This window comes from Notolepis coatsorum (assembly GCF_963971535.1).
Source record: "Notolepis coatsorum genome assembly, chromosome: 5".
In the NCBI taxonomy this organism is placed as follows: domain Eukaryota; kingdom Metazoa; phylum Chordata; class Actinopteri; order Aulopiformes; family Paralepididae; genus Notolepis; species Notolepis coatsorum.
In genome coordinates, this window is record NC_140169.1 from 56994197 (window position 1) to 57008688 (window position 14492).

At 50.1% G+C, this 14492-nt stretch overlaps 1 protein-coding gene across 1 annotated transcript in view; it reads right to left on the minus strand.

The window, feature by feature from the left end:
* The window catches only part of jag2b (jagged canonical Notch ligand 2b), a gene marked incomplete at its 3' end in the record, with an annotated part of 226004 nt that overhangs the window by 56081 nt on the left and 155431 nt on the right, over positions 1–14492 (minus strand). Inside the window, exons 6-8 of the mRNA XM_084314117.1 lie at positions 7630–7760; positions 6287–6406; positions 4696–4809 (exon numbers count right to left, since the gene is read on the minus strand). Of these exons, the coding sequence (XP_084170243.1) occupies positions 4696–4809; positions 6287–6406; positions 7630–7760 (365 nt within the window). The remainder of the gene's footprint in view (positions 1–4695; positions 4810–6286; positions 6407–7629; positions 7761–14492) is intronic.

The following is a 14492-nucleotide window of genomic DNA, read 5'->3' on the forward strand; positions in this document are numbered from 1 at the left end:
AGGAACATATACACTCAGAGAGACAGTGGGGTGAGGAACATATACACTCAGAGAGACAGTGGGGTGAGGAACATATACACTCAGAGAGACAGTGGGGTGAGGAACATATACACTCAGAGAGACAGTGGGGTGAGGAACATATACACTCAGAGAGACAGTGGGCTGGGGTGAGGAACATATACACTCAGAGAGACAGTGGGGTGAGGAACATATACACCCAGAGAGACAGTGGGGTGGGGTGAGGAACATATACACTCAGAGAGACAGTGGGGTGAGGAACATATACACTCAGAGAGACAGTGGGGTGAGGAACATATACACCCAGAGAGACAGTGGGCTGAGGAACATATACACCCAGAGAGACAGTGGGCTGGGGTGAGGAACATATACACTCAGAGAGACAGTGGGCTGGGGTGAGGAACATATACACTCAGAGAGACAGTGGGCTGGGGTGAGGAACATATACACTCAGAGAGACAGTGGGGTGAGGAACATATACACTCAGAGAGACAGTGGGCTGAGGAACATATACACCCAGAGAGACAGTGGGCCGGGGTGAGGAACATATACACTCAGAGAGACAATGTCATGTTCGCAGTGATGCACTTGTTCATATTTTGGGGCGAACGTGAACTGAACGTACTGTATTTCCGCTAGATGAACGTAATTGTGAACGCGTTCATTCTTGGCGCTCTATCACAGTATAACTTTGTTCAAAAAAAAAGAGGGACTCGTTTCGCGCGACGCGGGCCGCCCCTTCAAGGCAATGGTCGGGGAAACACTGATAAATAATCACAGTGTGATGGAAATGCCAGTATTCCGATTGCCGTCTGTGGTTCTATAATGGGTTGTGGCAATAATTTTGACAAATAATAGCTCGCAGCAACGTATTGAAAAAAGAACTATAAACTAGTTCATTTTTGAAACCATGAACTTTAGTTCAAAATTTTGAATTATTAACTATGAACTGAACTAGTTCACTTAAAAATGTGTGAACTGAACTAGTTTGTGTAGAAAGTGAACTTTCCCAACACTGCATGTTCGTCTGTCTGAACAAGGTGCATGAATGAGCTGGCGAGTCCCAGTGGGAGTCCCAGGAAGGGAGAGAGAGGGACGAGGTGAGAGGTGGAGGGAAGCCTAACGGCCGACAGTGAGGTAAGACACTGTTGGCTCCCTATCGCCGCACGAATCCGCTTCAAGGCCCTCGACCTGGCATATGGCGAAGGGAACAGCTCCCGCCTACCTCCGGTCAATGGTCTCTAACTACACACCCTCAAGACCCCTCCACTCTGCATCTTCTGGCCGACTCAGACCTACTCCGCTACAGTATCCGAGCTCCGGGAGGGTCATCAAAGAGAAGCCGCCTATTCTCGGTCCCACCACAGTTAGGACAGCCGGAACCCGACCAATCTTTTACCGTCGACTAAAAACACACTTCTTCAATCAATATCTGAAATGAATTAAAAAAAACAAAACACTTCAAGTTTCAAGTTCAAGTTTCTTTAATAGTTGTCATACAGAAGTACAGAATACTTTTGTACAAAATGCTTCTTACTGTTGCGCTCCAGAGACTGTGCAAGACAAGATAAGTATGAAATAAAAACATAGTAAAATTAGAAGTAAAAAAAAGAGGTCACAGTGTTCAGTTTAGACATATGTACAATGTTCGATGCAGAATAGACGTAGTTACCATACAATATACAATACTGTGCAGTGTACTAATATACAATACTATATAGTGCAAGGCAGAAATGGAGAAATGGGACGAGGTGCAATTTAGGTACAATTCACAGTAGGTGTACGAGTTGTAGTGCAAATCCTTTATCAATAAATATAAAGTGTAAGTGTGTTTGTGTGATCTAAAGTGTGGAGAGTGGGTGCTGCAGTGTGTTGTTTGTTTGAGTGAGTGTGTGCGTGTGGGTGTGTGTGCTGTGTGCATTTGATGGTTGTTGCATAGTGATTATTGTTCGTTTAGCGATTATTGTTCGTTTAGCAGCCTGATAGCCTGGGGATAGAAGCTTCTTCTGAGTCTTTCTGTGCTCGCCATAAGACTCCGGTATCGCTTGCCTGACCGCAGCAGTTCAAAGAGGCAGTTGTTCGGGTGGCTCGAGTCCTTAATAATTCTCTTAGCCTTCCCCTTGCACCGCTTGTTGTAAATGTTCTGGAGGGTGGGAAGCCCCCCTCCAATTGTGCGTTCGGCTGAACGTGTCACTCTTTGTAGTCTGCTACGGTCTTGTGCAGTGCTATTCCCAAACCAGGAGGTGATGTTGCCGGTCAGGATGCTCTCTATTGTACATGAGTAGAAGTTCCTAAGGATCTTCTGACTGACTTGGAACTTCCTTAGGCGCCTGAGGAAGTAGAGGCGTTGTCGTGCCTTCTTCACAACACTGTCAATGTGTGTGGTCCATGTCAAGTCCTCGGATATGTGGGCTCCGAGGTACTTGAAACTGTTCACTCTCTCAACCGGTGCCCCGTCGATGCTGAGGGGGCTGTAGTCCTTGACCCCCGACCTCCTGAAGTCCACAATCATCTCCTGAAGTCCACTAACCTTCTTACTGTCCTATACTACCATGCACTCCTCCTACTATACTAATATGTCTTTACTACTATGCACTCAACACTGCAGCACAAGTTTCAGCACTGTTTGATGAACATTGTTACCCAGCTGTAAGAGTTGTACCCTTCCTGCTGACTTGTCGTACAGAACTTGTAAGTCGCTTTGGATAAAAGTGTTCAGCTAAATGTAAAAATAAGATAAGGTAAGATATTCCTTTATTGATCCCCTTGGGGAAATGTGTCATGGGGAGGGAGGAGGGGAGGTACAGGTATGGGCAGGGTAATAGTAGAAAGACATAAACATAGGCAATACAATTAGATCTGAACAATAAGTGAACAATATAATTAACTCGGAATATAAAAGATATGAGAAAAATAAACGGTGTAAACAAAAGGTGCAGATGAGGGTCTGTATGCCCTGTGCAAACATTATGCACTCATTGTATACGATTGGCTGGCTGGTAGGTAGACTGGTGTTCAGGAGACAATGGCTGTTCAGGAATTACCCATGGTGCTTAGCTCTGAAGCGAAGCACTATGATTGGCTGGCTGGCTGGTAGGTAGGTAGACTGGTGTTCAGGAGACTATAGGCTTGTTCAAGATGGGATAGGCGGACGCAGATCTGCGCAGGTTTTACTACGGCCTCGCCAAGCGCGTTGCATGACGGTTAGAATGTTGTCCGATTTGCTCTGAAAGTCTGACGAGGCGAGGCGCGGAACTCCCGCGGGAGCGAGCCGCGCGCAGCCTTCAGAGCGAGGCTCCACAGTACCTCTCAGCCGGCTGCTCCCGGCTGGGAAGCGACTTGCTACGGTCGCGCAAAGCGCCTATTGGCTCAGAAAAGTTGTCAGTCACCAGCCATGTGACAGCCAGGGAGTTATGAGACGTTTGATTGATTGAAAACTTTATTATGTTATGCGTTATCAACTTATCATCATATCATCATGATAAACTTCAAGCTGTCAGACACACACACACACACACACACATACAGCAGTGTGTTGTGTGCGTGCGGCCAGGAGCGCGCAACAAGATGGTATACATTATGGTATATGAATAGTATATTCCACTGTAGCAGTATATGGTGTGCTGTACATTTGAATCTGATCTAATTTTGCACACGGCCATCGCATTATAATGAGCTGGACAGGTGTGTAATGTGTGTGTGGTGACGTGAAAGCGTATCTGCCGCGCGAGACTAGGCGAGGGGCTCTCGTGAAATCGGCAGTGTCCGCCCTCTTAACTCCTCCCCCGGCTTCACTCGGCTACTCTCGTCTACTAGTCGAGGCAAACCGAAATCCATCTTGAACAAGCCTAATGGCTGTTCAGGAATTACCCATGGTGCTTAGCTCTGAAGCGAAGCACTAACAATATACAACAGTTACCGGTAGGTAGTGTTGTCAAAAAGATCGAAAAATCGATACATATCGATTCTGAATATTTAAAACGGTTTCAATATTCATTTCCCGAAATAGCGATATTTAATTATTCATAAAAAAATTTGTTTGTTGTTGTTGTATAAGGAAGTTGCATTGTTCATTTCAATACCTGTAATAGTACAGTAGTCCACACACACACACGTGCATTCAGTTAAGTCAGAATATGACTAATAACAGTTCAGTTTCTCAGGTACATGCAACACAGATTACAGTGTTTACATCTGTCTGCTTGAGAAAATACCATGTTCTGCAATAAAAATTATTGAAGTGAGATGAAGTTATTTTTAAATGTGTGATCTAAAGATAAACAAAGGGTTTTAAAAGTGTTATATTTATCTTCTCTTATAGTACCAGAGAGAAGCTGAGGAGAATCAACCAGCAACAAAAGCAAAATTTATAAATAAAAAAAAATTATAATAATATTTTTTTTATGAATTTTTTTACATTTTAAGATTGAACCTTTTTCCCCGTGGTATCGAAAATGGTATCGAATATCGATACTTTTCAAGGTATCGTATCGAAGTTCGAAATTCCAGTATCGTGACAACACTACCGGTAGGGTCAACATAACACTGTGATGTACGGAGGGAGGGACGGACAGAACGCATCGTTACGGAACAACACGGACAGATGCTCCACGTGCCACAGGATGGAGAGAGAGAGAAAAGAGAGGGAGAGGAAGGAGTGGAGGAGGCGCTGCTCACCGCGGGCACAGGTCGGGCCCTCCCAGCCGGGCAGACAGTGGCACTGGAACCCAGAGGAGACCTCGTGGCACGTGCCGCCTCCGGCACACGGATTGGAAGCGCAGGCGTGCTCGGCTGGTACAGGGGGGGGGTGAAGAGATCACAACAGAGAAGAAACGCCTTTTACTAAAAGCATTATATATGAGGGTTCCCACGGACAGTGCAAAATGAAATTCAAGGACTTTCAAGTAGTTTTCCAAGCACTATTTTTCATTTTAAAAGGATACAATTCACCATCGATCCAATATTTATGGCTTAAAACCAATTTCCGACAATTAAAGTTACACTTTAAATAAAAAAAATTAATTTCAATTAATGGATGAACAAAATGTTCGATGTGAACGGTTGATTTGAATTTCAAGGACTTTTTAAGCCCCTTGTTAAAGAAAATTGGCTGTTTAAGGAATTCCAGGCCTCGACTTGTCTAGGGTCTCTCTCTCACCTATGTGACAGGTGTGGGGTCTCTCTCGGTGTGGGGTCTCTCTCTCTCACCTATGTTACAGGTGTGGGGTCTCTCTCGGTGTGGGGTCTCTCTCTCACCTATGTGACAGGTGTGGGGTCTCTCTCTCACCTATGTGACATGTGTGGGGTCTCTCTCGGTGTGGGGTCTCTCTCTCTCACCTATGTGACAGGTGTGGGGTCTCTCTCTCACCTATGTGACAGGTGTGGGGTATCTCTCTCTCACCTATGTGACAGGTGTGGGGTCTCTCTCTCTCACCTATGTGACAGGTGTGGGGTCTCTCTCGGTGTGGGGTCTCTCTCTCTCACCTATGTGACAGGTGTGGGGTCTCTCTCGGTGTGGGGTCTCTCTCTCTCACCTATGTGACAGGTGTGGGGTCTCTCTCGGTGTGGGGTCTCTCTCTCACCTATGTGACAGGTGTGGGGTCTCTCTCTCACCTATGTGACAGGTGTGGGGTCTCTCTCGGTGTGGGGTCTCTCTCTCTCACCTATGTGACAGGTGTGGGGTCTCTCTCTCTCACCTATGTGACAGGTGTGGGGTCTCTCTCTCTCACCTATGTGACAGGTGTGGGGTATCTCTCTCACCTATGTGACAGGTGTGGGGTCTCTCTCTCACCTATGTGACAGGTGTGGGGTCTCTCTCTCTCACCTATGTGACAGGTTTCGGGTCTCTCTCTCTCTCACCTATGTGACAGGTGTGGGGTCTCTCTCACCTATGTGACAGGTGTGGGGTCTCTCTCACCTATGTGACAGGTGTGGGGTCTCTCTCTCACCTATGTGACAGGTGTGGGGTCTCTCTCACCTATGTGACAGGTGTGGGGTCTCTCTCTCACCTATGTGACAGGTGTGGGGTCTCTCTCTCTCACCTATGTGACAGGTGTGGGGTCTCTCTCCCTCACCTATGTGACAGATGTGGGGTCTCTCCCTCACCTATGTGACAGATGTGGGGTCTCTCTCTCACCTATGTGACAGATGTGGGGTCTCTCTCCCTCACCTATGTGGCAGGTGTGGGGTCTCTCTCCCTCACCTATGTGACAGGTGTGGGGTCTCTCTCTCTCTCACCTAAGTGACAGGTGTGGGGTCTCTCTCTCACCTATGTGGCAGGTCTTGCCGGAGTAGCCCTCAGGACAGGCGCAGTGGTATTCGTCCGGCTGCGTGTTGGTGCAGGTGGCTCCGTTGGTGCAGGGCTGGTGACGACCGCAGTAGTTGAGGTCTGCAGGACAGAAGGAACCACACAGACAGACAGAGACACACAGACAGACAGAGACAGACAGACAGACAGACACAGACAGACAGGGAGCTACATGAGCCAGAAGTGGCATCACTTATCGATTTTTTTTGCATGTGTATTTTTTATTTCTTAATTTTTTTTATACTATACTAAAATACTAGGTCTTGTGGCGTGTTTTAGTTAAAACGTCCCCATTTCATGTAAATTCAGTTGAATTGCAACTCTGCACTCAATATGCAGTGCACTCCTCCATCACATCCAGAGACCACCGACTGTAACATGAGAAGGATCACTGTGGTCGGGGAAATCTGTAACACTAAAGATGGCGGCAACGACAAAGAATTGCTGCAAAATAAACATAAATTAGTTGTTTAAATAATAATAATAATATTTATTTTTATATAAAAAAAAATTATAAAGAAAGAAATATATATATAGATATGTATCGATAATTTTGTCCCAATTTATCCATTCTTCCAAATGGCATATATCGTCTCAGCCTTAACCCTTTCACTGCCGCACTACCAAACGTTTAACCCTTTCACGGCGACAATACACAGAAGGTTAACCCTTTCACTGCCACACAACAAAAGGTTAACCCGTTCACTGCCACACAACAGCAGCAGGTTAACCCTTTCACTGCCACACTAGAGAAGGTTTAACCCTTTACTATCACACTACCGACAGCATGCCTATACACTGTACTTTTTTTTTTTTTTTTTATCTTTTTCCCCCTCCTTTTTCCTCCGATTTTCTCCCATCCCAATGTTAGTCGTTATGCCAATTCCCAATCCCCTTCCTGGTCGCACTTACCCCCCACAGTCGGTCTGGGAGAGTGGAGGCTATCACGTGCTTCCTCCGACACACGTCTAGCCAATCAACCGCTTCTTTTCACCTGGCAGCGTGGACTCTCACTGAGAGGGCGTAGCGTGTGGAAGGATCCCACTATCCCACTTAGATCCTATCCGCGCTGAGCAGGCGCCCCGACCGAACTGTAGGAGTCGCTGTTTACAACGACCCGGACCCACCCCGCCAGCTTCTCCCACCCTCTAATACTGGCAATTGTATTAGTGTGAACGGCCAGCCGAGCTGGTGACAACCCCGGAGCTGTGAGCTGGATTCGAACAGGCGAATCCAGCCGCTCCGGGGTTGGTGACGAACACAATCTCCGCTACGCCACCTGACCGCACAGCTATACACTGTACCTTTGTTGCACAGCAGGCCTCCCCAGCTCCGCTCGCAGCTGCACTTCCAGGGGCTGGCGCAGGTGCCGTGCACACAGCCCGGGTACGGCACGCACTGGCCGCAGAACTGGCCCTGCCAGCCGTAGTTACACCTGTCGAACACAAGACGACGTCCAGATCAGTCAGGCTACATGCACGTTCATATTCTCATATCATCGTCAGGGATACTGGACTTACATTTACATTTAGTCATTTAACTGACGCTTTTATCCAAAGCGACTTACAAGTTTTGTACAACAAGGGTAGGGTACAACTCTATCAGCTGAGTAACAATGTTCATCAAAGTGTTGAGTGCTACGGTGTAGGTTAGTGTATTAGGACACGTGCGTGACAGTGAGGTTAGTTAGGGTTAGATTTTATTATTATATATTTTTTTCATTTAATTTCAGATAATGATTGAAGGACTATTCCGTCTTTTACCATACTGGTTACAATAGCCGGCGTAAGGTCATAGGTCATCGGTCATAAAAACTCAAATTTGACTGCTGGGATGTGTGGATAGAACACTGGAATATAGTGAGGAATGTCAATAGTTTCTCCCGTTGACGGTTGGGTGTGTTGTGGTCAGTGAAGAAGGCTCTGTCACCGTGGTGTTGTGGTCAGTGAAGAAGGCTCCGTTGTTACCGTGGTGTTGTGGTCAGTGAAGAAGGCTCTGTTGTTACCGTGGTGTTGTGGTCAGTGAAGAAGGCTCTGTTACCGTGGTGTTGTGGTCAGTGAAGAAGGCTCCGTTGTCACTGTGGTGTTGTGGTCAGTGAAGAAGGCTCCGTTGTTACCGTGGTGTTGTGGTCAGTGAAGAAGGCTCTGTTGTTACCGTGGTGTTGTGGTCAGTGAAGAAGGCTCCGTTGTCACCGTGGTGTTGTGGTCAGTGAAGAAGGCTCTGTTACCGTGGTGTTGTGGTCAGTGAAGAAGGCTCCGTTGTCACTGTGGTGTTGTGGTCAGTGAAGAAGGCTCCGTTGTCACCGTGGTGTTGTGGTCAGTGAAGAAGGCTCTGTTGTCACTGTGGTGTTGTGGTCAGTGAAGAAGGCTCCGTTGTCACCGTGGTGTTGTGGTCAGTGAAGAAGGCTCTGTCACCGTGGTGTTGTGGTCAGTGAAGAAGGCTCTGTTACCGTGGTGTTGTGGTCAGTGAAGAAGGCTCTGTCACCGTGGTGTTGTGGTCAGTGAAGAAGGCTCTGTCAACGTGGTGTTGTGGTCAGTGAAGAAGGCTCTGTTACCGTGGTGTTGTGGTCAGTGAAGAAGGCTCTGTTGTCACCGTGGTGTTGTGGTCAGTGAAGAAGGCTCTGTTACCGTGGTGTTGTGGTCAGTGAAGAAGGCTCTGTTGTCACTGTGGTGTTGTGGTCAGTGAAGAAGGCTCTGTTGTTACCGTGGTGTTGTGGTCAGTGAAGAAGGCTCTGTTGTTACCGTGGTGTTGTGGTCAGTGAAGAAGGCTCCGTTGTTACCGTGGTGTTGTGGTCAGTGAAGAAGGCTCCGTTGTTACCGTGGTGTTGTGGTCAGTGAAGAAGGCTCCGTTGTTACCGTGGTCATATTTCACTCTGAAATGAATCTGAAATGTCGTCTAATGCAAAAAGACGACAACATGGTACTGTGCTTTTGTGTTTAACCCTTTCACTACCACACTACAGAAGGTTAACTTTTCACTACCACACTACAGACGGTTAACAGTCTGTAGTGTGGTAGTGAAAGGGTTAACCTTCTGTAGTGTGGTTGCGAAAGGGCTAACCCTTTGTCGTGTGACAGTGAAAGGGTTAACCTTCTGTATTGTCACAGTGAAAGGGTTAACCTTCTGTAGTGTGGAAGTGAAAGGGTTAACCCTTTGTCGTGTGACAGTGAAAGGGTTAACCTTCTGTATTGTCGCAGTGAAAGGGTTAACCTTCTGTAGTGTGGTAGTGAAAGGGTTAACCTTCTGTAGTGTGGTTGTGAAAGGGTTAACCCTTTGTCGCGTGACAGTGAAAGGGTTAACCTTCTGTATTGTCACAGTGAAAGGGTTAACCTTCTGTAGTGTGGTTGTGAAAGGGTTAACCCTTTGTCGCGTGACAGTGAAAGGGTTAAACAGTGTGTTTTGGTCTGATGTGTGTAGTTTGTAGTTGAGTGGGGAGGACAGGGGGGAGGGGCTGCTACTGCTGGCCACACCTCAGGGGGGGAGGGGCTGCTACTGCTGGCCACACCTCAGGGGGGGAGGGGCTGCTACTGCTGGCCACACCTCAGGGGGGGAGGGGCTGCTACTGCTGGCCACACCTCAGGGGGGGGAGGGGCTGCTACTGCTGGCCACACCCCAGGGGGGGGAGGGGCTGCTACTGCTGGCCACACTTCAGGGGGGGGGGGGCTGCTACTGCTGGCCACACCTCAGGGGGGGAGGGGCTGCTACTGCTGGCCACACCTCAGGGGGGGGAGGGGCTGCTATTGCTGGCCACACCTCAGGGGGGGGAGGGGCTGCTACTGCTGGCCACACCTCAGGGGGGGAGGGGCTGCTACTGCTGGCCACACCTCAGGCTCTGCCAGGAGAGGTCTGGAGGCGTCTATTCGTTTCCTAACGCATTTATGCTTCCGCATTCACGTTTTGCGCTCCGATTGGCCACTGATGTTTCTGGTCGCACCAATCGTGTGACGGCAAGTCTTTCGCCGGTTAAGCTTAGGCGACTCTTTCGAAGTTGGTTAAGGTTAGAGTTTGTCTTAGAGCAGGGCGATAGAACGCCAGCCCTGATTCCAAACTCTAACCTTAACCAACTGCAAAAGAGTCGCCTAAGCTTAACCAGTGATAAACTAGGCGTTAGGTAGTTTGCTGCTGGTCGAGGCGGAAATGGGCGCGTCACGCGATTGGGCGCACATGTCACATGACCAGAAACATCAGTGGCCAATCAGATCGCACCAGAAACGGCAGTGGCCAATCAGATTAGCAAAACGCGAACGCGGAAGCATAAATGCGTTAGGAAACGAATAGACGGGGTCTGGAGACATTCACAGTACAATAAGTTACTAAACTCCAACCCACACACAGCAGACCAAAACAAAAAAGTAAACAAAGCTCAACAGTGGGGCTCATTTGCCCAGAGGTCACTGTTTGACAGCATTACAGATTCTACCTTTAAAGGGATAGTGTTGGAACCCTAGTCCTATGGAAGCCCAGTCTCTGCTTTTTCATTTGAGGAAGCTTAGGCTGCGGTTACACTAATGGCCAGTTTTCGTTTCGTTGTCCGGGTCAGTTTTGCTTTTCAGAACGCAACGTAATGGCAGGCAAGTTAGACATTGTTTTTGCCTCCTGAGCACAGTGATGTGTATACATGTAGTACAATGCCAAAGCAGTAGGTGGCAGTAGGTGGCGATGTAGTTCAAACATGAAGGCAATTTTCAACCAATCAGAAAAGTTGAATGTGCCAATACACTTCCTGCAAAAAATCAACAATCTACCATCTTTCAATGCCTCGCGTGAGCCATTTAGCCAACGTAGCATTTATTTTTCAGCAAAGAAAGTGCAATAAAAGTGCAATAAACAAAACGGATACATTCACTGTGTGTTCTGCCTCATTTGTTGATGAAACAAAACTAACATCAACACAATTGACCACCAAGAGCGGACTTTAGTCTCATCATCACGGTTACAGACAAAAAACGTATGAATAAAATCATTAAAAAGGCTGGCTCAGTGATTGGCCTCCCTCCCGATTCCTTGGAGACCATTATTGCCAAGCGAACCAGGACGAAATTGAACACCATTCTATCTTTTGAAGGCCACCCTCTGTACAATATATTCGATGCTCTGCGAAGCTCATTTAGCGATAGGTTTCTGATGCCTCGATGATCTGCTGAGCGACTGAGAAGGTCCTTAGTTCCTGCTGCACTAGTTGGTTCTAGTAGAAACAGCACGGTTTGCGCTGAGAAAGGACTCTACCGATCAACAACAACATCATCATCATCGGTACATAAGTAGGAAATGTGGCCAGGGTTCTAAAAATCAGAACCCCTTTAAGTCCAGAAGCAGGGCTTTCCACCGTGTCACTGCATGCAGCTCTCGAGTCTCAGAGAGAGGCCTACGGAGAGGCTGAGGCCTACGGAGAGAGGCTGAGGCCTACAGAGAGGCTGAGGCCTACAGAGAGAGGCTGAGGGGCCTACAGAGAGGCTGAGGCCTACAGAGAGAGGCTGAGGCCTATAGAGAGAGGCTGAGGGGCCTACAGAGAGGCTGATGCCTACAGAGAGGCTGAGGCCTACAGAGAGAGGCTGAGGGGCCTACAGAGAGGCTGAGGCCTACAGAGAGAGGCTGAGGCCTATAGAGAGACTGAGGCCTACAGAGAGGCTGAGGCCTACAGAGAGGCTGAGGCCTACAGAGAGGCTGAGGCCTATAGAGAGACTGAGGCCTACAGAGAGAGGCTGAGGCCTACAGAGAGAGGCTGAGGGGCCTACAGAGAGGCTGAGGCCTACAGAGAGAGGCTGAGGCCTATAGAGAGACTGAGGCCTACAGAGAGGCTGAGGCCTACAGAGAGAGGCTGAGGTCTATAGAGAGACTGAGGCCTACAGAGAGGCTGAGGCCTACAGAGAGGCTGAGGCCTATAAAGAGGCTGAGGCCTATAGAGAGACTGAGGCCTACAGAGAGGCTGAGGCCTACAGAGAGGCTGAGGCCTATAGAGAGGCTGAGGCCTATAGAGAGACTGAGGCCTACAGAGAGAGGCTGAGGCCTACAGAGAGGCTGAGGCCTACGGAGAGGCTGAGGCCTACAGAGAGAGGCTGAGGCCTACAGAGAGGCTGAGGCTACAGAGAGGCTGAGGCCTACAGAGAGAGGCTGAGGCCTACAGAGAGAGGCTGAGGCCTACAGAGAGAGGCTGAGGCCTACAGAGAGGCTGAGGCTACAGAGAGGCTGAGGCTACAGAGAGGCTGAGGCCTACAGAGAGGCTGAGGCCGACGGAGAGGCTGAGGCCTACGGAGAGGCTGAGGCCTACAGAGAGGCTGAGGCCTACAGAGAGGCTGAGGGGCCTACAGAGAGGCTGAGGCCTACAGAGAGGCTGAGGCTACAGAGAGGCTGAGGCTACAGAGAGGCTGAGGCCTATGGAGAGGCTGAGGCCTACGGAGAGGCTGAGGCTACAGAGAGGCTGAGGCCTACAGAGAGGCTGAGGCTACAGAGAGAGGCTGAGGCCTACAGAGAGACTGAGGCCCTACAGAGAGGCTGAGGCCTACAGAGAGACTGAGGCCCTACAGAGAGGCTGAGGCCTACAGAGAGGCTGAGGCCTACAGAGAGAGGCTGAGGCCTACAGAGAGGCTGAGGCCTACAGAGAGGCTGAGGCCTACAGAGAGAGGCTGAGGCCTACAGAGAGAGGCTGAGGCCTACAGAGAGGCTGAGGCCTACGGAGAGAGGCTGAGGCCTACAGAGAGGCTGAGGCCTACGGAGAGGCTGAGGCCTACAGAGAGGCTGAGGCTACAGAGAGGCTGAGGCCTACGGAGAGGCTGAGGCCTACAGAGAGAGGCTGAGGCCTACAGAGAGGCTGAGGCTACAGAGAGAGGCTGAGGCCTACAGAGAGGCTGAGGCCTACAGAGAGAGGCTGAGGCCTACAGAGAGAGGCTGAGGCCTACGGAGAGAGGCTGAGGCCTACAGAGAGAGGCTGAGGCCTAAAGAGAGAGGCTGAGGCCTACAGAGAGGCTGAGGCCTACAGAGAGGCTGAGGCCTACAGAGAGGCTGAGGCCTACAGAGAGAGGCTGAGGCCTACAGAGAGGCTGAGGCCTACAGAGAGAGGCTGAGGCCTACAGAGAGGCTGAGGCCTACAGAGAGGCTGAGGCCTACGGAGAGGCTGAGGCCTACAGAGAGGCTGAGGCTACAGAGAGGCTGAGGCCTACAGAGAGGCTGAGGCTACAGAGAGAGGCTGAGGCCTACAGAGAGGCTGAGGCCTACAGAGAGGCTGAGGCCTACAGAGAGGCTGAGGCCTACGGAGAGGCTGAGGCCTACAGAGAGGCTGAGGCCTACGGAGAGACTGAGGCCTACAGAGAGAGGCTGAGGCCTATGGAGAGAGGCTGAGGCCTACAGAGAGGCTGAGGCCTACAGAGAGGCTGAGGCCTACAGAGAGGCTGAGGCCTACAGAGAGGCTGAGGCCTACAGAGAGAGGCTGAGGCTACAGAGAGGCTGAGGCCTACAGAGAGAGGCTGAGGCTACAGAGAGGCTGAGGCCTACGGAGAGGCTGATGCCTACAGAGAGGCTGAGGCCTACAGAGAGGCTGAGGCCTACAGAGAGGCTGAGGCCTACGGAGAGGCTGAGGCCTACAGAGAGGCTGAGGCTACAGAGAGGCTGAGGCTACAGAGAGAGGCTGAGGCCTACAGAGAGGCTGAGGCTACAGAGAGGCTGAGGCCTACGGAGAGAGGCTGAGGCCTACAGAGAGAGGCTGAGGCCTACAGAGAGAGGCTGAGGCCTACAGAGAGGCTGAGGCCTACAGAGAGAGGCTGAGGCCTACGGAGAGGCTGAGGCCTACAGAGAGAGACTGAGGCCTACGGAGAGGCTGAGGCCTACAGAGAGGCTGAGGCCTACAGAGAGAGGCTGAGGCCTACAGAGAGAGACTGAGGCCTACAGAGAGGCTGAGGCCTACAGAGAGGCTGAGGCCTACAGAGAGAGGCTGAGGCCTACAGAGAGAGGCTGATGCCTACAGAGAGGCTGAGGCCTATGGAGAGGCTGAGGCCTACAGAGAGACTGAGGCTACAGAGAGGCTGAGGCTACAGAGAGGCTGAGGCTACAGAGAGGCTGAGGCTACAGAGAGGCTGAGGCTACAGAGAGGCTGAGGCCTACAGAGAGGCTGAGGCCTACGGAGAGAGGCTGAGGCCTACAGAGAGGCTGAGGCCTACAGAGAGGCTGAGGCCTA